The 24,443-nt window shown below is 45.0% G+C and overlaps 1 protein-coding gene across 9 annotated transcripts in view; it reads right to left on the bottom strand.

Moving 5' to 3' along the window:
• Nucleotides 1-24,443, bottom strand: part of NTM (neurotrimin) — a 796,613-nt gene that overhangs the window by 120,115 nt on the left and 652,055 nt on the right. For all 9 annotated transcript variants that reach the window (XM_080983640.1, XM_080983641.1, XM_080983642.1 and 6 more), the window contains exon 3: nt 19,547-19,779. In XM_080983640.1, the coding sequence (XP_080839766.1) occupies nt 19,547-19,779 (233 nt within the window). The remainder of the gene's footprint in view (nt 1-19,546; nt 19,780-24,443) is intronic.

Raw genomic sequence — 24,443 nt, 5'->3', positions numbered from 1 at the left:
CCAGCTTCCCATGTTGGTTGGAGTATGGCTTGGATGTTCTTCAGGACTCTGTGTGTGTGGGACTGACCTCTAGGTGCCCTGACCCTTGGATTGGTTGCAGAGGTGAGAACCTGTCCTGACTTTGGATTGGTTGGATTGCACACTAGCATCTGCCATGGGAACTCCAACAGGACTTACTGCCAGGTACCCCGTGGTTTAGGACATTGGGAGGAAGTGGGCCAGAATTGTCATGCAACCCAAGCATAGAGGGGGGTACAACAGAAGACTCTGCAACTGGCTGACATCTCTCTTTAGCACTTTGGATAATGTACTATACCAATTACTTGCCTGAAGAACAACTAATAAAGCATGCATGTTTAAGGTAAGTCAGAGGACTCTTACAGCCTAGCAGCCACAAATAATGCATGTTACACTTACTCAGCTTAGCCCACAGTATCTTTGTTTCGAAACAAGGAGTAGGAAGATGTCAGAACTTTGGGGATGAACAGAGTCCCCCCTGTTCCCACTCTGCATTGTCTTCCACACACCCTGAATTCCAGTACAACTAGGATAATCTCAACAACTAATTTTGAACTTGGAGCATGTATGATCTGGCACAGCCTCTAGTTCCTTGGTGTCTCCCTAGCCCCTGCCCTCCCAACATAGAAATGTGCACTGATAAGAGATTGTAAGAAACAGACAAAGCCAATCTGAATGTGACTGTACGCTCTGTTGTATCAAGATTCTGCAATGTGCAAGAGTGCAAGTGTGCACCAGTAGAACATGTAGAGGACAGACAGGGAAAGGTATGAGGTCTAGGCAGCCAGAAGTCCCAAGAACATTAGAAGAGCCTGCTGAACCAGGGCAATGACCCATCCTAGTCCAGCATCCTGTTCTCACAGTGGCTAAACAGTTGCCCATGGGAACCAGCAAGGAGGTTTGAAGCACAAGAGCAATCTCTCCCCTGTGGTTTCCAGCAACTGGTATTCAGAAGCATTTCTGCCTCTATGTGTGGAGGCAGAGCATAGCCATACTGGCTAGTAGCCATCGATAGCCCTCTCCTCCACAAATGTGTCAAGGCTTGCCTTTCATCAGTCATTCAAAGGCAGCTTGCAAACTTCTCCTCTCCCCCTCCTCCCCTGATCAACGCTGCCAGGTGGCCTCTTCCTTTCTCCCCCTTTTTATTATAAAAATGACTTTAATCTCTGTTCATGCTCTCAGTTTGGCTCTGGAAGCATGTTCAGGCACCTGGCTCCTGGCAGTGCCAGTCCTCAGTGCAGGGAGCACATATGCAGCTTTCAGATAGGAAAGGGAGAGCAATCACAGCCCAGCCGAGAGAGGTCAGCTCAATCCACCTTGACTATCGTCCACATACCAGTCTCCATGTGTTCAAACTCTCCTCTCTCCCAGCCAATGGCAGGCAGAGTGCCAGCCAGTCTGTGGCTTCTCGCAGCTTCTCCCCCACCTCTATTCCATTTTTTTGGCAACTCCCAAGTCTTGGCTTATTTTGGAAAAGGGGGTTGGGTATTTAAAAGTGCCTGCCACACCTGGTGTAGTACCAAGAGAAGCATTTAAGAGAAAACATCAAAGGCTAATTCATGTCTCTCTCCCCCCCAGACACAGTACTGTCTCCTACATCCCTTAATGTCCTTGAAACAAATGCAATATGACAGCCTAAATGCCAAGCTGTGTATTCTGAGCTGCAGACTGTGTGATGTTAGCTTGATGGCCCTTCAGGACTGTAAAATGAACATGGGAACCTGCCTTGCACTGAATCAAACCACTGGACCATCTAGCTCTAGTGATCTACACACCAACTGGCAGCAGCTCTACAGGGCCCTCCTGGAGATGCCAGTGACTGAATATGGCACCTTCCGCATGAAAGATAGTTGTTCTACCACTGAACTTTGGGCCTTCCCTAGCAGCAGCGGTGTGTGTGTGTGGGGGGGGGGTTAGATAGGGGAAGTTCCCAGCCCCACCTGGAAATGGCTGGGATTGAACAAGGAACCTTCTGTGTGTGAAATTGATGTTCTGCCATTGAGGTATGGTCCTTCTCCCAGTCAGCCCTTCCCCTTGTCTGGAGAGGGCAATTTGCAGAGGAAAAGAGAAATTGTAGAGTGCTGAACTCTTCCTCTGAAAGCCAGTCGTCCCCCCCCCCAAAAAAAAAAACCTATTCCCCAATTGCTTTCTCCCACAGTATAGTTTTCTATACTCTGCTTGCCTAGAACACCCATATCCAACCTTTCAGCCACTGAACTCTATTTATAACCCACCTTTCCTCTAAATAATTCAAAGTGGCGAACATGGTTTCTGCCCTCTTTCCCTCCATATTTTCACAACAACTCTGAAAGGTAGGTTAAGAAATAGTGACAGGTGCCATGTCATCCTGTAAGCTTCATGACTGAATGGGGATTTGAACTCTGGCCTTCCAGGTTTCATTCTGATAGTCTAACCACTACAGCAGACCACTTGCATTGTATTACTACTCTGCTTTGGTGTATTAAACGAAAGAGAGAACACCTGACACCTTGTAAACTGTAAGCATTAGTAAGCACAGTACACGCACAGTGAGATGTTCAGATACACCCCTCTGATCTTTAGGGGGTGGTATTCACCCCAGCCTTCCAAAAGTGTTGACTAGGCCACACCTTCTGCCAAGCCTGAATTAAAACCAACAGTGTTTTTTATAATAATAATAATAATAATAATAATAATAATGATGATGATGATGCTTGGAAATAGACTGGCAGCCAATGGTTTGATGAAACATGTTATGTCCAGCCTGTTCTAGTAAACCATTTGGCAGCAATTCTGTTTTGGTCCAAATGTCATTTCAGAGTAGTCTGCAAAGGCATACCAAATTAATTTGTGAAGTGAACATACATCCAGAAAACAAGATATGGATAAAGGGTAAGATTTTTCAAGGAAAGGGTGAATTTCGTGCTCTCCAAACAGAGCTGATCCAAGACATTTTGCTGCCTGAGGAGACTGATGGTGCTTCTACATGCAAAAACTGACTAATTGTGACACACACAACTCTGTCCTTCACTAAGAGGAGAATGCTGCCCCCCCCCCCCTTCCCAGCATCTGTTGCTGAGAAAGTTGCCTCAGTCTGGGGCCAAACCTATCTCCAAAATACACTGAAATGAAGAGGGAGCTATATGTGAATTCGGTGTTATGGGTAGCTTGGTCTTAAGCTAGCTGGGGAATTTTATTTGTGCGGTAAACTTCCTGCTGTTATTATGAATAATATATTCCCCCACAATGGATGGAGATGATGTAGCAGTTACTGATGTGGCAACTTCCACTGAAGATCCTGCTTTGTGAAAGAGCCTTCCTGCCACCTAAGAACCCAACAGGGGAAAAGCATGGGGAAAGCACATCTAAAGACCAGTAAGGGCAAGAGGGACGGGAAAAGAAGAGACGGATTAAAATAAAAGATTAGATTTATGCTCAAGACTTAAGGTTTAATAATGCAACAGAAAATCAATATTTAATAAAGCAAATGATGGAGAAAAACATTGAACGGCAGATGAGGCTGGTGCACCGTTTTCAAACATGTAGCTCCCAGAGGAGACAGAGTTGGCAGCACAGATCCGATACCAGACGGTCCTGAAGGGCTGGCACACAGCAGGAATTTGGGTCTCATTGATTCCAATTTTGGGTATCCAGAGATCTTTTTAAATTAAAGAACAGGCAGAGAATTGCAATCACAGAGCTTCTTTTATAGAAAGCTTCTGGACACTGTAATCAGTAATGATGGGTGCCTGGGAGAGTCCCATGAGTGAAACAGCAGGTCAGGATCAGAAGGCAATGGCAGGGCTGCTTTGATAGCCAGCACCAACCAGGCAGAGGTGCTTAAGATTGGTAACTTCAAGTGGGGAGAGGGGTTGTGGTGCTCAGGTCCTGCTTGCTGGCTTCCCACAGGCATCTGGTTGAACACTGTGAGATATGGATGCTGGACTTGATGGGCCTTTGACCTGATCCAACAGGGCTCTTTGTATGTCCTTACAGTAGGAAATGTCAGAAGACTGGAGCAGTCAGTGGTTAGGAGTCATAGAACTGGAGGAATAGCAATGGCCATCCAGTCTACTCAACAGGATCTGGTGCCTACCAATCTCTCCACTGGTCAGTTATCCAGCTCAGACTGCACCATGTCTCAAACAAGCTAGGTCTGGAACTCCTCATCTGCCTTAGGCATGTGTTGATTTGGAATGTTTGCTGCCAGTTCACTAGCATCATTCTCAAGGCCCAAGCACTCTGAGATGGAGGCATAACTCTGTTTCTATTGCTGTCCCTTTTCCCTCAGAGAGGTGGTGGCCACAACAGAAAGGTCTCCCCGATTTGAACTGTCTTGGCCCAGAGGCCAATTGGCATCCAGTGCAATGCCTGTAAAAAGGGTTATGTTTTCTTTGTGGTTAAGGAGCTCCATCTAGCAACCTAATCATGGCCCTCTGCACAAGCTGCAGCTTCACAGGCAGCCCCACACAGAACATAATACAGTAATCTATTCTCCATCCCCAGGGCACCTGAAGCAATCTGCTTCACCCTGTTGCATGGCAGGGCTGGCCTCACTTAGCAAACCTTAAGGAGCTGCCCGAGGCTCTGACGCAACATCACAAACTTTTGGAAACTCTATTAATCCACCCTTTTTGACTCATCTAGCTCACCATTATCAGCTATGAGTAGCATTAGCTCTCCTAAGTGTTAGGCAGGTCTCTCCCAGCCATGTTACCTGTGACTCCTTTGTTAAAAATAAAAATAAATGGAGATATGAGGACTTCTTGCATGTCACCATTTGCTCTACCACCTAGCTCCAAGCCATTTTTTTTCATGCTGTGCCTCACCTCATGCTCTGGCTAAGATTGAAGAAGAAAATCAGCAAATACCGGCCAGTGAGGTTTAATAAAGGAGAGCAATATATATACAAACACACACAGAGGGGAAAAAACCCAGATGCTGGTGAGAGATTAGCAGCAGCAACAACTCCCTCCCCTGGAGGCTGCTGCAAACTGCATTTGACAAGGAGAACGGATGCGACTCAGCACTGGCAGCAGCACCATTACCCTTTGCTGCCAAAGTCTCCTCCATCCCACTGGTTTGTTATGTGTGACAAACTGTATTATGCAAGCGCAAGGGGGAAATTCAGTAGTTTATGATTAAGTGAGCTTCTTCTACAGCTCAAGTGAGATGGAGGCTTGCGATTTTGTGCAGCCAGTCATTCTTCAGGCTTCAGCACTGATTCAGCGCAGTTGTGTACGGAAGTGTGTTTTAAAACTGATATTACTCAAGCTGCATTGACGCAGGGCACATGACGCAGGGCAGGTCCAAGCACACCGATGCATCCCTCCATCTATCACCATGCCCAGGAGGACTTCCATGTTGGAATGGTGCACAAAAGGGACAATCTCACTGGAAGCATTCCCTCCAACATTCTTCCGATGAAAATGGGGCATTTCCTAATGAAAAGTGGGACATTCCCAGATCAAATCAGAAACTGGGATGGCATCTCTAAATCAGGGACATCCCTGGAAAATAGGGACACTGTGAAAGAAGTGTCACCCCCCTACATACATACATTCATTCTAATAATCAAGATAATAACAATCCATATGATATACCGTATTTTTCGCCCTATAGGACGCACTTTCCCCCCTCCAAAAATGAAGGGGAAATGTGTGTGTGTCCTATGGGGCGAATCCAGGCTTTCGCTGAAGCCTGGAGAGGGAGAGGCTCTCGCTCTCCAGGCTTCAGGAAGGTCTGCGCAACCCTCCGGAGCCCGGCGCGAAGGCACGCCGGGCTCTGGTGGGTTGCGCAGAGCTGCCTGCCCTCCCAGGGTCCACACAGCTTTGCGCGACCCTCGGGAGCCCGGCGCCATGCCGCGCCGGCCTCCGGAGGGTTGCGCAGAGCTGCCTGCATTCCGAAGCCTTGGGTGCGCTGAAGAGCGCGTGGGCTTCGCACAGCTGTCTGCAAGCCTGCTGGATCCCACTGCTGTTACAGACATGGGATGGACACTACAACAGGGAGAGGTCATCATGATGAGCAAACATTGCACATTCTGTATACACAGAGCAACATAAATCAGTTTGGCCAGACTCCCATCAATTCACCAGTTCATCAATTCCAAGCTTACAGATAGCTCTCCACTCTGGGCCAGGAGACCAGCATCCCAAGGTCTTGTAAAAACTCCCAATTAGTTTTGGGAAAAGATGGTGCTTGCAGGCCTGCCGGAACAGTTCATCTTTGGTTCAACACAGATGGACAAAAGATCCCCTTGCTTTTAATGTTGGGAAATTTAGGACAGATAAAACACAGTACTTCTTCACACATCACATGTTTATATGTATTAAATTTGTATAACACCCTACATCTCAAATGATGGAATTTAGAATCATAGAATTGTAATGTTGGAAGGGACCCCGAGGGTCATGTAATCCAATGCAGAAATCTCAGCTAAAGCATCCATGGCAGATGGCCACCCAACCTCTCCTTAAAAACCTCCAAGGAAGGAGAGTCCACAACTTCCCAAGGGAGACCATTCCACTGTCCAACAGCTCTCATAGAATGTAGTGATGGCCATCAACCTGTGTGGCTTTAAGGGAGAACTGGACAAACTGGCTATACTTTGCCTCCACAGTCTGAGTCAGCAATGCTTCTCAATGCTGGGGACTGCAGGAGGGACTCCTGTGCTGGGTCCAGGTTGCAGGCTTCACGGTTGGGCATCTGGCTGGCCATTGGCCTGATTCAGCAGGGTCTTCTAGTGACACTGCTTTGTGTATCTTGTCACAGCCATCTCTTGTCAGCCATAAGTGTAATAAACACTGTATAAAATTTCTCTCTCTCTCTCTCTCTCTCTCTCACACACACACACACACACACACACACATGTCTTATCAGTATTCCAGGCCAGGAACACCACAGAATGACCATTGCCTCCCCAGCTTTTTGTACTTTCTGTCTCCTCCCTTCCCCAACCTCAGGCTAGGTAATTGCTAATTAATAATAACACTTAGCACTTTCCATTTTCAAAGCACTTTGCAGATATTAGATAATTAAACCTGCTGTGAGTCGGGCCAAGATTATTATCGCCAATGCACAGATGTTGATTGCCAGAGTGTAAAAGTGACTTGGCTGTGGGGTGTGTGTGTGTGAAATGGAGGGTCAACATTGAAGGCTGCCTGTGATGTCTGACCACCCAGTGCTGGGCTGGTGCCATACTACTTAGGCAAATCTTAGCAAAAGAATGCAAAGGAATTTTAATTGCAAAACTTACACCACCACTCCCTGGCTTTCTTGCAGATCTTTTTCTGTTGAAGATCCTTAGCTAGTCTTAAAGTTGATTAGGAAGAAATTCTATCATGTAGGATGAACACAGGAAGTAACAACTGGGTTGTGCAATTTCATCAGGAATTTAACAAGAATATCATGACATGGGTGTCCCAATTGATGTCATTCTATGTGTCACAACCAGTTCTTCAGCAGTGGATGACGTGGGGGGATGACAGTGGTCACTTGATCTCTGAGATCCAGCTCCAAGGGCCTTCTGGTACTTCCCTCACCATGAGAAGTTAAGTTACGGGGAACCAGGCAGAGGACCTTCTTGGCAGTGGCACCCTCCCATCAGATGTCAAGGAGATAAAGAACTACATAACTTTTAGATGACATCTGAAGGCAGCCTTGTAATGGGAAATTTTAAATGTTTGATGTTTTATTATGTTTTTATGTGTTGGAAGCTGCCCAGAGTGGCTGGGGCAGGATATAAATGTTTATTTGTTTATTTGCTATTTGTTGTTGTTGTTGTTGTTGTTGTTGTTGTTGTTGTTATACCTCAGTGCTGAAGGAGTAGACATTTAGAGTTGCACAGGGTTCATGAGGGCTGATGCTGACCTTTCCCCCTGACCCCTCCACTAGCTTGCCCTTCACAGCACATGACATGTATCTTGGAGTTGCACAGCCAGACACATACCACAAACCCGTTAAGATGAAAGAATGAACAGAACAACAGCTTATACTCTGCTAAGAAGTGTGATGTGCAAATCAAACAGAGGCAGTGTTATCAAAAGAGGCACACCCTCAGGATGTGCTCTGTCCTGCTACTGCAGGAGAAGACTGCTTAGATGAAGGTAGCAGTTTAGTCTCCAGGGAGAGTCTCAAATGTGGCAGCACCAGCATCAATGTGTGTTATGTGCAGTGGGTGGTTTGAACACATACCTAACAGCCCAGTGCCTTACAAGAAGAGAGCACCCAAAAATTGTTTTGATGGAAGATTCAGAACAGGGAAAATAAATCACTTCTTTTCATTTGGACTTTAGCTGTGATTCCTGTACTGCAGACTACAGTTCTACGATTTGTTCAGTGTATAGTTAAACTCTGGAACTCACTCCCACAAGGGGCAGTGATGGCCACCAATTTGGATGGCTTAAAAAGACAATTAGACACATTCATGGAAAAAATAAGGGCTTCAATGGCTACTAGTCACTTTGTTCTGTCTCCAGGCCTGTAACTACCAGTTGTTGGGAGACCCAAGTAGGGAGAGCATGGGGCCAGCTTGTGGGATTTCCAGAGGCATCTGCTTGGGCATGGTAAGAAAAGGATGGGGCCTTTAGCCTGATCCAGCAGCCTATGCTTTGGGTGATCCTGTTGCTTTTCTTGGGGGGGGGGGTTAATGTGGTACTCTGAAAAGGATAAGGATGTGGGTGGCGGTGTGGGTTAAACCACAGAGCCTAGGACTTGCCGATCAGAAGGTCGGCAGTTCGTATCCCCATGACGGGGTGAGCTCCCATTGCTTGGTCCCTGCTCCTGCCAACCTAGCAGTTCGAAAGCATGTCAAAGTGCAAGTAGATAAATAGGTACCACTGCTGCAGGAAGGTAAAAGGCGTTTCTGTGCACTGCTCTCGTTTGCCAGAAGTGGCTTAGTCATGCTGGCCACATGACCTGGAAGCTGTACGCTGGCTCCCTCGGCCAATAAAGCGAGATGAGCGCCGCAACCCCAGAGTTGGTCACGATTGGACCTAATGGTCCCTTTACTTTTACCTTATGCCCTATGGTCAAGCATGAAGCTTGGAAGAGTCCTAGCCACTCCACAGAATGGAGGTACTTGTTATGGTGCAAGTTGGAAACAGAAATTGCAGATGAATGGAGGTTGGGGAGAGCTAAGGGCAAGAAGGCATGGGGCAGGAAAGCAGACCAGGCAAAATAATAATGTAAGAATTGCTTTCTGGAACAGGCCAATCACCCATCTAGTCGAGCCTCCTATCCTCACAGTGGCCACCAGATGTCTGTGGGAAAACTCCTAGCCAGACCTGAGCACAAGAGCACTCTCCACTCCTGTGGTTTCCAGCAATGGATATTCAAAGACATACTAAAAGACTCCATATGTGACAGATACTTATTTCCCCTTTGGCTTCTGTCATGCTTTCAGGGAGAGCTGCTTGCAACGTTTCCTGTTCAATGGATGCAATTTTTTTGCCCTCCCTCCCTCTCCCCAGCTTTGTATAGAGACACAGAGGGGGCTTCAAATAGCAGGAACAACAGCAGGGGCTTACAAAGACAGAAGGATGAAGTCAGCAACTGCCAGGGACCCAGAAATTACATAGGTTAAGCTGAAAAGATGGGAGGCAGCAGGTGAAGGTGGCGCTGCTCAACATGGGGACATCTGTGGGAAGTCATTCAGAAAACTGACTTAGACAGCTGATACCGAATCTCTCTCGGAAGTGCACAAGCAGCCATCAGATGAAGGCACTTGGTTTTTACAACAGATCATGGATTCAAAGATGCAAAGTGAGGAGAGGGAAGACAGTGAGGGGATGTCCATTGCTAATTTCTGCAAATAATTAAATAAATATCCAACTGCCTCAGCAGAATTCATGGCAAATTGAAGATTCCTACTTAGGCAGAGCATCAAAGGAATTCTGAGGGTTGCCAGATTATTATTATTATTATTTTAAAAAACCCAAACCCAATAACTTAAAATCTTCCAAAATATAATTCTAGAAAAGAGTTGCTAATGCCAAAACAATTATCTTAAATCAGAGAGGAAATCCAAAAACCATAGCAAGCCACAAAGCCCAACAAGTTCCACAAATTCAAACAACCACATTTAAACACAGCATAATGCTGATGTTAAAAGCACCAGGTTAAAAAAATTCTTATATTTACCTGGTGCTGAAATGCACTCTGTGGGTGGGAGGTAAAGCTTCCCCAAGCCAGCACATTCCTTCAAAACCATGGTTTGAATTATTCCCTGAACTGGAACTGTGAGGTGAGGCCTGTTTGTCCAACACTTCGCTTATTATGAGCAGTATAACCACATGTACCAGAATGAGGAAGTTCTTATCTGCCTTAAAAAGACAACAACCAGCAAACACAGTAGGTCTACGCTTGAGCTGTTCTCCCTGAAAATTTTGCATTTTGTGGGAAGGGTGAGTAGTCTGAAGCAATACAGTCCAACCCCCTACCTAATTCTGTCACGTGAGTATGATGCTGCCTTCAGCCAAGTTACACCATTGGTCCTTTCAAGACAGTATTGCCTACTTCTTCACTGGAGATACAGGGATTTGAACTCAGGACCTCCTACAGCCAAAGCATGGTCTCTGACATGTGCCACATGATGATCGTGCATGAGCAAAGCATCACAAATGTTACAAAATGAAAATATAGATTTAAAATCAACAGAGGTAACGAAAAGAGAAATTGACTCATCATGTGCACCACAAGAAATCTGATATATCTATGGAGCAAACACCATGCCAGGGGAAGCCCCTCAGACATGTGCAACTAACTCTGCCCTTCAGCAACTGTGTCTGCTGTGCTGCATGCAAGATGGAGCTTGCCTCTCGCTTGCTTCTGCTTCATCCTATTTCAGCAAGTGGCTAAGATTTTAGAGTTTCGTCTCTTCACCTGAGCGGCACAGTTGTGCCACCAAAGCAGACAGGTAATTAACTATCAAACAATGGCCAGGATTTAGAGATTAACTCAGGGCACAGAAGGAGTGGGAAAACTCATTTGGAGCAAACAAAAGGGGCGGGGTGATTAGTTTCCTCGGCCACAAAGGAAAGATCCAGATAGGGTCAGGGCCAGGGAAACCGATAAGAAGCCAGAAAGCACAAATATCCTCCCAGGTTCTTTTCTCCTTTTTTATGCACCCCTCCCCTTACCAGCATCTCATGCTAGAATTCCACAATTTTCTATCATGCAAATTCTCGTGTCTAACTGAGATTAAACTCCAGCGGGTGCCCAGAGTCCTTCACAAAGTCCATTTCCGGCCCTGAGATAAGGCGGACTTCCTTTAATGCATCTCACAAGGCACAGAGAACGTGTTGGGGAGCATTACAAATACAAATACAAATACAATCGTGTCTCCTTTTGTTTCTGTTCTATTGACCCTGGGAACAGCCTTCCTTGCATCCTAAACATTCTGCAGGTGGAGGGTGTGGGGAAACTACCCAAGAAGAGCGCGTACGCCTTTTACAAGCTCAGAATCCAGTAACTTTGGTGGATTTGGGGGGACTCTGTATTTTGCTTATTCTCTGCTTTCTGGGCATTGGTTGTGTCAGCTGCATCAGGGAAGCAGGATCGGGTCTAAGGATGCCAACACAGGAAAACTGTCAATAAGCAAATGTGCAAGTCAAGGAGGAGCCAATCATCATAGGATTGTAGGGCTGGAAGGGACTCCAAGGGTCATCTAGCCCAACTGCTTGCAATGTAGGAATGACAGCTAAAACATCCCTGACAGGTGGTCATCCAATGTCAGTTTAAAAATCTCCAGCAAAGGAGAGCTCACCCACCTTCCAAGGTAGTCCATTCCACTGTCAAACAGCTCTTACTCTTATAAAATTCGGAATTTCCTTGCTTGTAATTTGAATCGATTGGTTCATTGAATCCACTTAAACAACAATCACTGCTCCAAGCAGTTTGTTTTGTTGGAGACCCTATTTGTCTATCTCAATAGCATTTGTGCCCCATTGGTTTTCTATAAAACTCCCTCTCTCCCTCCCTGACTTTTCCCCCCTCCAAAAATCCCTTGGCTGCTCACTCCTCCTTCCTGTCAAAAACGTACTGCTTCACCCGTACTTAGGTTCTGTGTGACACTTTTGCAAGACAAATTGACCTCCACACCCTTTGCAAAAGTTCCACTCTTTCAGACTTACGTATATTACTGATGCAATATCATGGGGTTGTTGTAAATATTCTGTGACATCACACATGAAGCACAGCCAATGGCTGCAGGGCATAGCCAGTTGCTATCCCTGAAATGGAACAACCTAAAAGGCAGAGTGTGCCAGCATGGGAGGGGGGTGCTTTGAGGGTCACCAATGTGGGGAAGGTACCACCCCCTGAGACCTTGCTTATGCCCCAAGCCTGGATGAATGCATGTTGTTTGATGGGTGAATATGGAATGGTGGTTATTGGCTGCTGGTGCCCCTGATAATGGAGGGCACCAGGGCCCTTTGGATGACAGCCAGGGTCTGCACTAGCCCAGGTGAGAGGTGGGCTGGGGTCCTTGGATGCTAGAATATTAAGGCTGCGTTCAGACAGCATTTTGTTCCATTTCCTTACCTGATAATTTCTGCATTTTATGTGATCTTTCACAAGATTTAAAAGCTACTTCTGGAAATCTACCAGAATCTAGTTTAGTGCTCATTTCCATGTTAATTCCTTTTAGAAACCCTCAATAATCCAGAAAGCTGGGGGAATCTTTGTGCTATAATTTCCCCAACATTTTCATGAATCATGTCATGTGATGAAATTTGGTCTCAAGACATTTGGGATAAGTAACAGCTAACTGGCTGGAAAGAATTTTATTGATGTAATATAGAGCCTTTTATTCTTGGTACTCCTTGGTACAAATTATTGCAGGAATAAATAATAATAATAATCACAGATTAGTGTGGAACAGGGCAGATAAGACTTGTGGATAGACACATGCAAAACTGACATGGACCAGAAAGAGACAAAACCTTCCTTCTACCTGTGCCCCAAGGTAACTGGATACAGGATTGCTGCCTTAGTGTCTTATGAAAGTTGAAAGGGTAAAATCATGTGACATGTTCACCCAGCTATGTGGGCAGAATTTCTATCAGTCCTGCCATCACTGGGACTCTAAAGAAAATAGGATGGATACATATACAGGGGAAGAACTCCCTGTCCTTGGAGCCTCATCCCCAGAGGAAATGCTGCAAGCCCCAGGGCAGAATTTAATTGCTTGTTGAGGGTCCCCCTCATTATCTCACTTGCAGGAATTTGCCCAAAGGCCCTTTCCTATCCCTGAGGGAAGGATGCTACGGAGAGCTCTGTGGAATGGATCCCCATTACCTTTCTGCCTTTTGCTTTAGGTGTGTGGCCACCTGGGCCCATAATTTGCCTTCAATAGCTCCACATACTATGCTGGAAGTCAATTCCATACAGACAGGTGGTTAACCTCAGCACTTTGCCCACCCCTAACAAATAAAATAAAATAAAAAAGCAAGAGGCAATGAAGACAAAAAAGCATTTCCATGATCAAAATGAGCTTGTAGAAGGTGAACAAAGCCTTGAAAAAGACATGGGCTAGTTGGTTGAAGAAATGGATGGGAGCTGGCCACAGCCTCAACTCTCCAAGACCAGGTGAATTACATAATGGATGGCCATCTGTCATGGATGCTTTAGCTGAGATTCCTGCATTGCAAAGGGTTGGACTAGATGACCCTTGGGGTACCAACTCTACAATTCTGTGATTCTATGATTCTGTGGGGTGCTGAATCATCCTTCAGATGTTTCAAAGCCACTGACTGCAATCTTTGAGAATTCTTGGGAAATGGGTGAGATGGCAGACGACTACAGATGAGAATTTTGCCCCAGTTTTTAGAAGAGGGCAAAAGGCAGATTTGGGCAATGACAAGCTTCTCAGTCTGATGCCAATACTGGGCAAAATTCTGGATGAGATTATTAAACAGATAATCTGCGTCAGGAGCAGCCATCAGGACGAGGTACCTCCATGCAGCTGGATTGCTGGCAGTGGAAACCCCTTTTAGACTTTTTGCATGGAATAACTGATGATATCTGGGCTTGAGGACTGAAGATAAAGTGGATTTGTTGGGTATCGTCTTGGAGTGGGTGCATTAAATAATTTTCTACATATAGCTGACAGATGAAGAATAGCAAGTTCTCTTTTTCTCTGGCTTGCTTGCTTGCTTTTCCCTTTCTCCCTCTCTTTTTATATTTGTGTTTTTATTTAGATTAGTTTTTCATACATGATAAAAAATTGATAATCTTTATATTCTTTTTCAGACTTTAATAAAATCTATCTAAAAATGGATTGCTGGCAGGGGTGGTGCTGCTAGTTACTAGGAGGAGTGGGAAAAGTTTACAGTGTGTGGGTTCAGTCAAACCCACATTTCTACTAGTGCACCAGCCAGCAGAGTGCTGAGCTCCCTGTTCCTTGCCCTCTACCTCCCAAGTAGGCAGCAGTAATGTTGGTGCTGCCAAGACCCCAGACACACTGAGTCACCTCTCCCTCTCCTTCACTCCTAACCTGTAGGTAAATGGACATCTAGAAAACAATGCCTTGATTACTACAAGTCAGCAGGTGTTTATAATGCCAGGGCAACTTTATCTCCTATTTGGCAGTTACTAGCCTGGAAAGGGGACGTGGGTGGCGCTGTGGTCTAAACCACAGAGCCTAGGGCTTGCCGATCAGAAGGTTGGCGGTTCAAATCCCCGCAACGGGGTCAGCTCCCGTTGCTTGGTCCCTGCTCCTGCCAACCTAGCAGTGTTCGAAAGCACGCCAGAGTGCAGGTAGATAAATAGGTACCACTCTGGTGGGAAGGTAAATGGATTTTTGTGTGCTGCTCTGGTTTTGCCAGAAGCGGCTTAGTCATGCTGGCCACATGACCCAGAAACTGTACACCGGCTCCCTCAGCCAGTAAAGAGAGATGAGCGCCCCAACCCCAGAGTCGTCCGCGACTGGACCTAATGGTCAGGGGTCCCTTTACCTTTAGCCTGGAAAAGTTAATGGTCCAGGTAGTCAGGAACTCCACATATCTATTATATCTCTGTTTCAGAAACACATTTTATAAGGTCTCCCATGGCAACTTGGTTGACAAGATGGTAAAATGTGGGCTGGACACTATTGTTAGCTGGTCGAGCAACCACACCCAACAAATGCATCTTAATGGCTCTGAGTCAAACTGGAAGAAGGTCTGGAGTGGAGTGGTTGCTTCTCAAATCTGCAGAAGACACAAAGTCGGGAGGCATATCTAACAGACTAAATGATGGAATCAATATTAAGAATAATCTTCATGGGCTGGAACACTGGATAAATGTAATGTTCTGCATTTAGAGATGGACACACACACACACGTCAATGACACAGCAAAGCACAGGCAGTGGAAAATCTGGCTTGACATTAGCCCATGTGAGCAGACTCTAAGTGTGGATTGCAAGCTGTGAGCAGCCAGCATGAGTGTTGCTGAGTTCTGTGACACTTCTCAAAAACTCAGCTCATAGCTGAAAATAGCTGGAGTGTCTCCCAAATTTGAAGACTCACAAATGGGTCTGTGGAATTTGGCGGGGGCGGGGCAGTGGTGGTGGTGGAGAGAATTTCAGCTCAGCCATAAATGCCCGCTCATAGACATTAGAGAATCATGCGGTGCACAGCCTGTCATTTCCTACACTGCAGATGGAGAGGTATATATTTGGAAAAAGTGAAAGCATATTATCAGACAATTTTGTTCCTCTTCTAGTATATCTTTAACCAAAAAGAACAAACACCATTATTTAGAAGTGATTGCAGGACAGACTACTGAAAAGTATGTTGCATCCATTTACAAGAGAACCAGGATGATGGAGTGGTTTGAGTGTCAGATGAGGACCTGGGAGTCCGGAGTTCAAATCCCTACCTGGACATGAAGCTCACTGGGTGATTTTGGGGGCCAATCACTGCCTCTCAGCTTAACCTACCTCAAAGTGTTTCTGGGAATTAAGAGAGGAAAGGGAGGAAGAAACATGTACGCTATCTTGAGCTCCATGGAGGAAAAGATCAAAGATAAGATCAATTTTAGAAAAAGACACAGAGCAAAAACTTCAGCAATCCATAAGAGGAGGGGGATGTGCTAGGGGTGATTTTTGAAATGAACCCTGGAGTATTTTACAAGCATAGTCCTATTTTCCTTTGTGAACTGTTGCAGCATGTGCTTTCTTCCATACCCCTGCCCACAGGCCACTACCGTGGCAGCATTATTATTATTATTATTATTATTATTATTATTATTATTATCAATTCATAGAGTAATAACTTATTGCCTTCTTCCATATCTCCCTCAATCTGCTCAAGAGATGATAACAGTTCACTGACCAGCCTTTAAACACCAATAAACACTTGCAGAACTGCAAATATTCCAAATTCCAAATATTCACTTCCAAGACAGTTAAGAGAGACTTCCAGGTTGGATAGCAGGGCACATCATCTCTTAACATAGCAATATCCTGTAAAGCAGAAGAACCTCAGATGTGAGGCATGAATGTGACCCTTCAAGTCTCTCTATCTGGCCCTCAAGATACTTCCTAGCCACCCTCTCTCCCCAGGCCACACAACTCACTGGTGCTTCTTCACAGCCTCCTTCCCAATCTTTGAGAGATTTTGGGTCCTTGAACTCTGATCATTTTTCTTACTTCCTTGGATGGAGGATAGAGACCAGACTCCCAGTAGATCCCTATTTTCCAGGGACAGAAGATTACAGAAGCCATCCTGGTTTCTGATTTGGTCCCAGAATGTCCTGCTATTACTTAGGGCATCCCTATTTTCATTGGAGAAATGTTGGAGGGTATGGAGTTATGCGACCCCTGAGCCAAGGAGATAAGTAGCTATACAGCGGTACCTCAGGTTAATAATAATAATAATAATAATAATAATAATAATAATAATAATTTATTATTTGTACCCCGCCCATCTGGCTAGGCCTCCCCAGCCACTCTGGGCGGCTTCCATAGAAACCAAAAATACACTAAAATATCACACATTAAAAACGTCCCTGAACAGGGCTGCCTTAAGATGTCTTCAGAATGAATTAAAGGAAAAGTATGGCAAGAATGTGTTAAGATAATTATAGAACAGAAAACAGAGTAAGATGGAAAGGAATTGCTGAAACAAATAATAGAAGTGGAATACAAAAAGGGAGGTGAGAGGAGGTCGCTGGAAATAAGTGAATGAAATATAAGATATTGAAAACGTTTGAGGTGTTTTTAAACTGTTTTTGCTTGTTTTTATGTGTGTGTTTTTTAGTCTATGTAGCGATTTTGTATTGTATTTGCATTGTTGTTGTTTTTTTTCTTTTCTTTTTTTTTGAAGTGTTGTGTTGGAAATGTTAAAAAATTAATAAATATCATTTTAAAAAAAAGATGTCTTCTGAATGTCAGGTAGTTATTTATCGCTTTGACATCTGGTGGGAGGGCGTTCCACAGGGCGGGCGCCACTACCGAGAAGGCCCTCTGCCTGGTTCCCTGTAGCTTTGTTACAGGGACTTTATTCGTTCTGGAGGTCTGTTCTTACCTTGAAACTGTTCTTAACCTGAAGCACCACTTTAGCTAATGGGTCCTCCCGCTGCTGCTGCACCGCAGGAGCACAATTTCTATTCTCATCCTGAAGCAAAGTTCTTAACCCTAGGTACTATTTCTGGGTTAGCGGAGTCTGTAACCTGAAGCATCTGTAACCTGAGGTACCACTGTACAACCTTTAGAAGACATCTGAAGGCAACCCTGCATAGGTAAGTTTTTTAAAAATGTTTTCTTATGTTTTTATATATGTCAGAAGCCACCCAGAGTGGCTGGGGCAACCCAGTCAGTTGGGTGGGGTATAAATAATACAATTACTACTACTACTATGGAATAAGATGTCCCTGTTTTCACTGGAGAAAAGTTGGAGGGTATGTGGAGAGGGGCATGTGAATTTTTGTAGAAAATATCGAACTGTACAAAAATAATAGTTACGTTAGTTTCTCCACCCACTTTTGCCTCTGGCCCTGTCCATGACTGGCAGGTATCCCAGAGAAGGTTGCCCAGAAAGCAATACAGCCTGCGAAAGCTTCCCCATGCGAGCTGCAAATCTTTAGCTGCCATTATGTATTCCCTTCTTGAGGAAACCAGATGTCTTCCTTCCAGAAAACAGGATGAAATGAAGAGAAAACAACCACTGCAAACAGGCAGGATTGATTTTAAATACCAGAAGATATCAAGGGCTGGGGTCAGGAAACAAGGCACCAGCTTGAGGATGGATCCAATATAATTACACCTCCTCAGCTGCTTGATTGCAGCTTCAACATTTTTCCCCCTTCACGTGATTGACTTTGATTTAAGAAATCTGGACAGGTAATAAAAGTTTGCAAGATAAACAGAAAATGCATCCTTCTTTTTTATTTTTGGTTGTTTCATGGGCAGTGGAGATGGCGAAGGGAGGGGAGCACCAGCTCTATTTATTTTTCCTTGATTGCTTTAAGAGGAAGAAAAAGAAGAGAAAAAGAGTCCTGGAATTTATTCCTTTTTTTATATATTTTTGGTCTCCTATTCATTAGTCTGTCAATAACGCTCAGCCCCAACATATCGACAGCGGATTAGCTCAGGTCGGCTTGGTGTACAAGACCAATGCCTTTCTTAACCCAGCTTGTTTCCAAATCAATACACCCATCAGCATTTGAAAATTAGCCCAAGATGAGATTCCAATAGTCAAGCTACTGTGTCATGCTAAGATGGCTTCCAGCCAAATCCTAGAGAGATGGCTGATGGCAAATGGATTAGAATCCTCTGCAACATTAATTCTTGCCCAGTAGCCCCACTAGTGCACTAAGAGTGCAACAATTCACAGACATCACACGTTCCCCTCACTCCCCAGCAAGGATGAGGGAGAAATGCAATTGAGTTGCCATTTAAAGGCGAACCAACCTAATTCACACTTTCTGAATCAATAGATGAATTGAAAACCAGCCGCCCTTCAAAATTTGCACTTCAACAGATTTTTGCAATGCAACAAACATGCATATCCTAGGGTAAGATGTGCATGCATTACTGCAAATAACACATAAAAATGCACAATAATGGGTGAAATTGCTTTGCAGAAATGTGCATATATTAGGCAAAATTGTGTACTATTAGGCGTACATCTTAGGAGAAATTCACACCAAAATGCTAATGGATTTTCACAAGGATTTCTATTTTTTTTTTAAAAAAAATCACCAACTGATGTCTTAATGTGGAGAACTGAACCTACAATGGGAGAATAAGAAACTAAAATGGCCAGAACCCCACACCCCTCTCTCACACTCACACAATTTATTTTTCCAGCCTGCACAATCCAAGCCACCATGCCCTTCAACTAGGCAAACAACTTTATATTTTGAACGGTCAAAATTAAGAGCAGCAAAACTAAGGGGCAGGGAAGTAAAACATGAAGGCTTGTGTGTGAGAGAGTGAGGATATTACATGGGTTGATTATTCTTCATGGTTTTTATGCTTTCACACCTTCAAGAACACTCGTTCCAGCATGAGGACTATAAACTCACTTTTCACACGAAACCCTCAGGCTTCCCTGAGCCCCTACCTTGCACGATGAGATGGACCCGTGATGTCTTGGGATGATTGTCCGTCTGCACAGAGCAGGTGTAGGGCCCCTCATCGTACACGTCCACCTCGTTTATCCGGATGGCGTAGTCAGTCTTGGTGTTAGCGATTAGCTCCACTCGCGGATCCAAACACCACTTGTCATTGCCAGCATAGAGAATGCTGCTGCGGTTGAGCCAGGCTACCCGGGTCACTCGGTTATCCACAATGCACCTGGATTCAGAAAGAGAAAGGGGCAGAGATGGTCATCACCAGCATGTGGGCCTTTTGAGAGGCTATTTTATATGATTTCCGACACTGTGCCTTCCCCCCCTTCCCTTCTCTCCTTTTTTTAGCTTTGCTGCGAGAAGCATTTTCTCAGAGCCGGCACCTCCGTTCTCCCAAGAGGGAGATGTCAGCACTTTACTTGGATCCAAGGGCTGCACTCTGGACATCTTCCTCCATCTAAAAATTTTAACCTTAACCCTCAGATCCATTCTGGCACTCCTCCAAAAGGAAAGAATATCAATTATTTCAGAGGCGCACACCTTCAAGCTCTTGTTAAGCTGCCCCTTTGGTACCCAGAAACCATTTTCAAGGAAGATCGCCCACCCTTCCCTGGCCATCTCAAAGCCTCCAGTCCATTCCCTTAATTTTCCCCATGCATGGTCACTGCCAGCATCCGCCACTAACTTCTCTGTAGTTCTTGCTTCTTAGAAAGTTCATGCAACTTTTCCCTGAACTTTCTGTTCTGTACAAATTAGGCTCCAAACATCTGAAAGAAAACCTCCATCCCCACCAACCCTCTCTGGTGCTAAGATTAGAAGGGAGGGGGATGCAATCTTGGTTGTTCCACCACCCTCAGAAGTGCAGGGAATGGTGGGGTGGGAGAGGGCTTTCTCTGTGACACCCCCCCCAACTGTGGAACCTCCTCCCCACAGAGGTGCATCCAGATACCTCATTGTACAGTTGTTTCTGTATGTTAAAGATGCACCTTTGAGAGTTTTGTGGAAGCCACCTCTCATATTGGCTTTATACTGTTCTGTTCTGTTCTGGTTAGGATAATTTTACTTGTGTGTGTGATATGAACCTGGAATTTATCTATGTGATAACAACCTTAGATGCACAGCTAATAAATAAATAAATGGAGATTAGAGAAAACCTGCTGCAGAAAGAGCTTTTTGAGTCTTCCACCTTGCTTACAAGGCTCTGAGAAGGTCATGCCAGGGCTTTCATGCAACCTTCTCAGAGCCCAGTAAGTGAGGCAAGCCCGGCCCTGGACAGGAAGGGATGGTCAAACGGGGTGGAGATTCAGGGGTTTTCCCCATGTTATTCATTTTTGCTTTTGCATGTGGACCCCTGGATTTGAACCGTTGTGTAAGCTGAAGACCGACTGCATTTAAAACTGTGTATTGACGCGAGTGGCGCTGTGGGTTAAACCACAGAGCCTAGGACTTGCTGATCAGAAGGTTTGAATCCCCGTGACAGGGTGAGCTCCTGTTGCTCGGTCCCTGCTCCTGCCAACCTAGCAGTTCAAAAGCACGCCAAAGTGCAAGTAGATAAATAGGTACCGCTCGGGCGGGAAGGTAAATGGTGTTTCCGTGCGCTGCTCTGGTTTGCCAGAAGCAGCTTAGTCATGTTGGCCACATGACCCGGAAGCTGTACGCCAGCTCCCTCGGCCAATAAAGCAAGATGAGCACCGCAACCCCAGAGTCGGCCACGACTGGACCTAATGGTCAGGGGTCCCTTTAGCTTTTATTATACTCTTGTAACCTGGGGCGGGTGAAACTGCCAATTTTGGTCCCTCTCAGTTTCTCATTTTTCCAGACTTAGTTCAGTTCTCCACATTTCCACATCAGTTTGTGGTTTAAGACAAAAAATCCCCCCACACAATTCCTTGTGAAAATTTATCAGCTTGGTAGTGTGAATTTATCCTCACCTACACATTCCTGAATGCAATGTTGCCTAACACATAATTCTTTGCAAAGGCATTTTGTTTGTTACATTCACCTATATGTGAATTCATATATCCATATGCACACTTCAGCCTCACCATTTCTGTACACATTACTTGGCTGGAGAACTGCACTGCAAAATTCAGAGAAATGTGAATTTTAAAGAATGGCTGAATTTTGGTTCGCATATCTTGCTGGATAGTACAAATTAGATAGGTGCACCTTCAGATGTCAGCTGATCTGAATTTCTCAGACCATCCTTCGTTGTAACCCACCCTTGTATCTTATGGATCTTATGGTGAAGGATAGGTAAGAAATCTCATAAATAGTTCAAAAAATCTACTATATATATTTGAAAAGTTTTCAAAATAAGTCTGCATTCTAATTACAGAAATTGAGGAAGTTACCTTATACTAAATTAGACCATTGGTCCATCTAGTGCAGTACTGTCTGCTCTGGCAGCACCTATCCAGATTTCAGACAGGCGGTCATTCTCAGGTTTATCTGGAGATAAACCAGGGATTGAAACTGAGACCACCTGCATTTAAAGGAGATGCCCCACCACTGAGCAATTTCCCTTACCCATCAATCCACACTTACTAGGGAAATACCCTGCTGAACTTTGTGGCTTGTGCAACACAATCCTTAGTATGTTGGGTAGATAAGGATGACAGTTCCTCAACGGCAGGGATGAGGAACCTGTGGCCCATCAGATGGTGTTGGGTTCCAGTTCCCACCAGCCCCTGCCAACATGGCCAAAGCTCAGAAATGATAGGAGTAGACTAGATAGAATAAAGACTTATTTGAGACCACCATCCTCCTTTCCTCTGGCATTGCTAGATTCAGTGCATATTGCGTCAACATAAAATATACAGAAATCTCATTTCCATACAATCCAATTAAACAACAACAATAATAAAATGTCGAGGATGTCAACATTTCCAGTGACAGTTTACTCCACGTCACTCCAAAGCACCGAGATCTGAATTGGAACTTTCATGTTCCCAATCAGAGGTGGGACTGGGGGATTTTTTTTGTCAATTTCCAGCTGTTTCCAGTCACATTCAATGTACTGCAATCCCCAGCACATCCCCCCCCCCCCCCGATTTCCTCGCTTGCATATCAACCACTTTGCAACCTCATTTCATGAACGCTTTATCTGACGCATTTTGGATTTCTCACTTGTCCTTGATCCCAAATCTTGAATGGCACTATTAAATGGAGGCAGCGCATGCCGCCAAGGCATCTCATTTTGACAGCACCACCAACCCCCCTCCAGTGAGAAAGCTGGCCGAGAAGAGGCTCCCTTTAAAGCATGCTTTATGTTTAACAGCCCTCATAACTCAGAGGAAGAGCGATGTTAAAAGGCCAATGATGGGGGATAATGTCCAAACGTAAAACCTGCTCACACTAAAGACAGAGTGTTTGTATTCCGTCCACTGCTTACTCCATTACGTCGTCGTCGACATCTTCTTTTTTTTAACAGTGGTTGTGATACAAGCTGATTTCTGGGTTCCCAACTGATGGATCACCAAATATTACACAGATGTCACCCAACACAAGTAGAGCTAATGGACCGCACATCAGATTGCTGCAGTCAATGAACCAAGGCAAGTCCCTCACCATTTAGGAAAGAGGCACATCAACATTTCCAGGATACTACAAGGCCTTGCTTAATAGCAGTGCTTAATTGAGACTCAGCCTTGCACAGTTCCCATTCTTTTCAATAGGAATGGCACAGCACAGTGTCCTGGCAGATCACGAACCATGAACACCAAGCACAAGTACGTATATACAATACACAGATGCAGGGCTATCATGGATAGCGAGAGTGTGCATACACACACACACACACACACACACACACACACACTGTGGTACCTCGGGTTAAGTACTTAATTCATTCCAGAGGTCCGTTCTTAACCTGAAACTGTTCTTAACCTGAAGCACCACTTTAGCTAATGGGGCCTCCTGCTGCCGCCGCGCCACCGGATCACGATTTCTGTTCTCATCCTGAAGCAAAGTTCTTAACCCTATGTACTATTTCTGGGTTAGCGGAGTCTGTAACCTGAAGCGTATGTAACCTGAAGTGTGTGTGTGTGTGTGTGTGTGTGTGTGTATGCCACCCATTCAACTGGGTTGTCCCAGCCACTCGGGGTGGCTTGCAACAAATTAAAGGCAGTATACAAACACAAATATCGCAAACTTCCCTATACAGGACTGCTGGGGACTTGTCTAAGCAGACTCAGTGATTTCAACACAAATCCAGGGAAATGAGTTCATGTGTGGGGAGCCTCTGGGGATACAAGGAGAATATAGCAAGGAGGTGCCCTCTCAAAGTAGCAGTGATAGGATTTTAAGGATATATATATATATATATATATATATATATATCTCCTTAAAATGGTTCTGGAAATGAATTGACAGCTAGCGCAACAGTTTAAGAACAGGGTTTCTAGAGATGGAGAGATATGCTGTCGTTACGATATATTTCTGACTGTGGAAGGAAAGAGTTGGGAAGTTTCTCATGCCAGCGAGAAGGATTTAAGAAAAAAAATCTCTTTTGAGTTCCTCTTCTCTCTCCCCTTCTCCTCATGCCTGACCTTTGTGAAATGCCGAGGTCTGGGGACCCGTGGACAATAATGGAGGCAGACAGTGTGTAATCCAACCATTCCCTCCATCAAATGGGCATTTAAGTGCTTTTGAAAGGCAGTGGGGCACAGGCAAGGCATGACGATGCAGTGAAATAAGTGTTTTTACCCTTCACAGCGCCTGGTCACACAATCTTCCCTTATCACATGGAGACGCTCCTCAAGGCCCCAAGATGCACAGAGCCGGGATGCCCACCCCACACCAGTCGCAATGTCTTCTTAAAGCTCCAGAGTCAAGCACCAACACAAGAGTTCGTTTTTACTGTCCCCAGAAGGACAGGAGCCCAAGGTT

Source organism: Podarcis pityusensis (genome assembly GCF_964106645.2).
Source record: "Podarcis pityusensis genome assembly, chromosome: 15".
NCBI lineage: Eukaryota > Metazoa > Chordata > Lepidosauria > Squamata > Lacertidae > Podarcis > Podarcis pityusensis.
The sequence above is the reverse complement of the archived record's forward strand: the minus strand, read 5'-3'. Positions and strand labels throughout refer to the sequence as shown.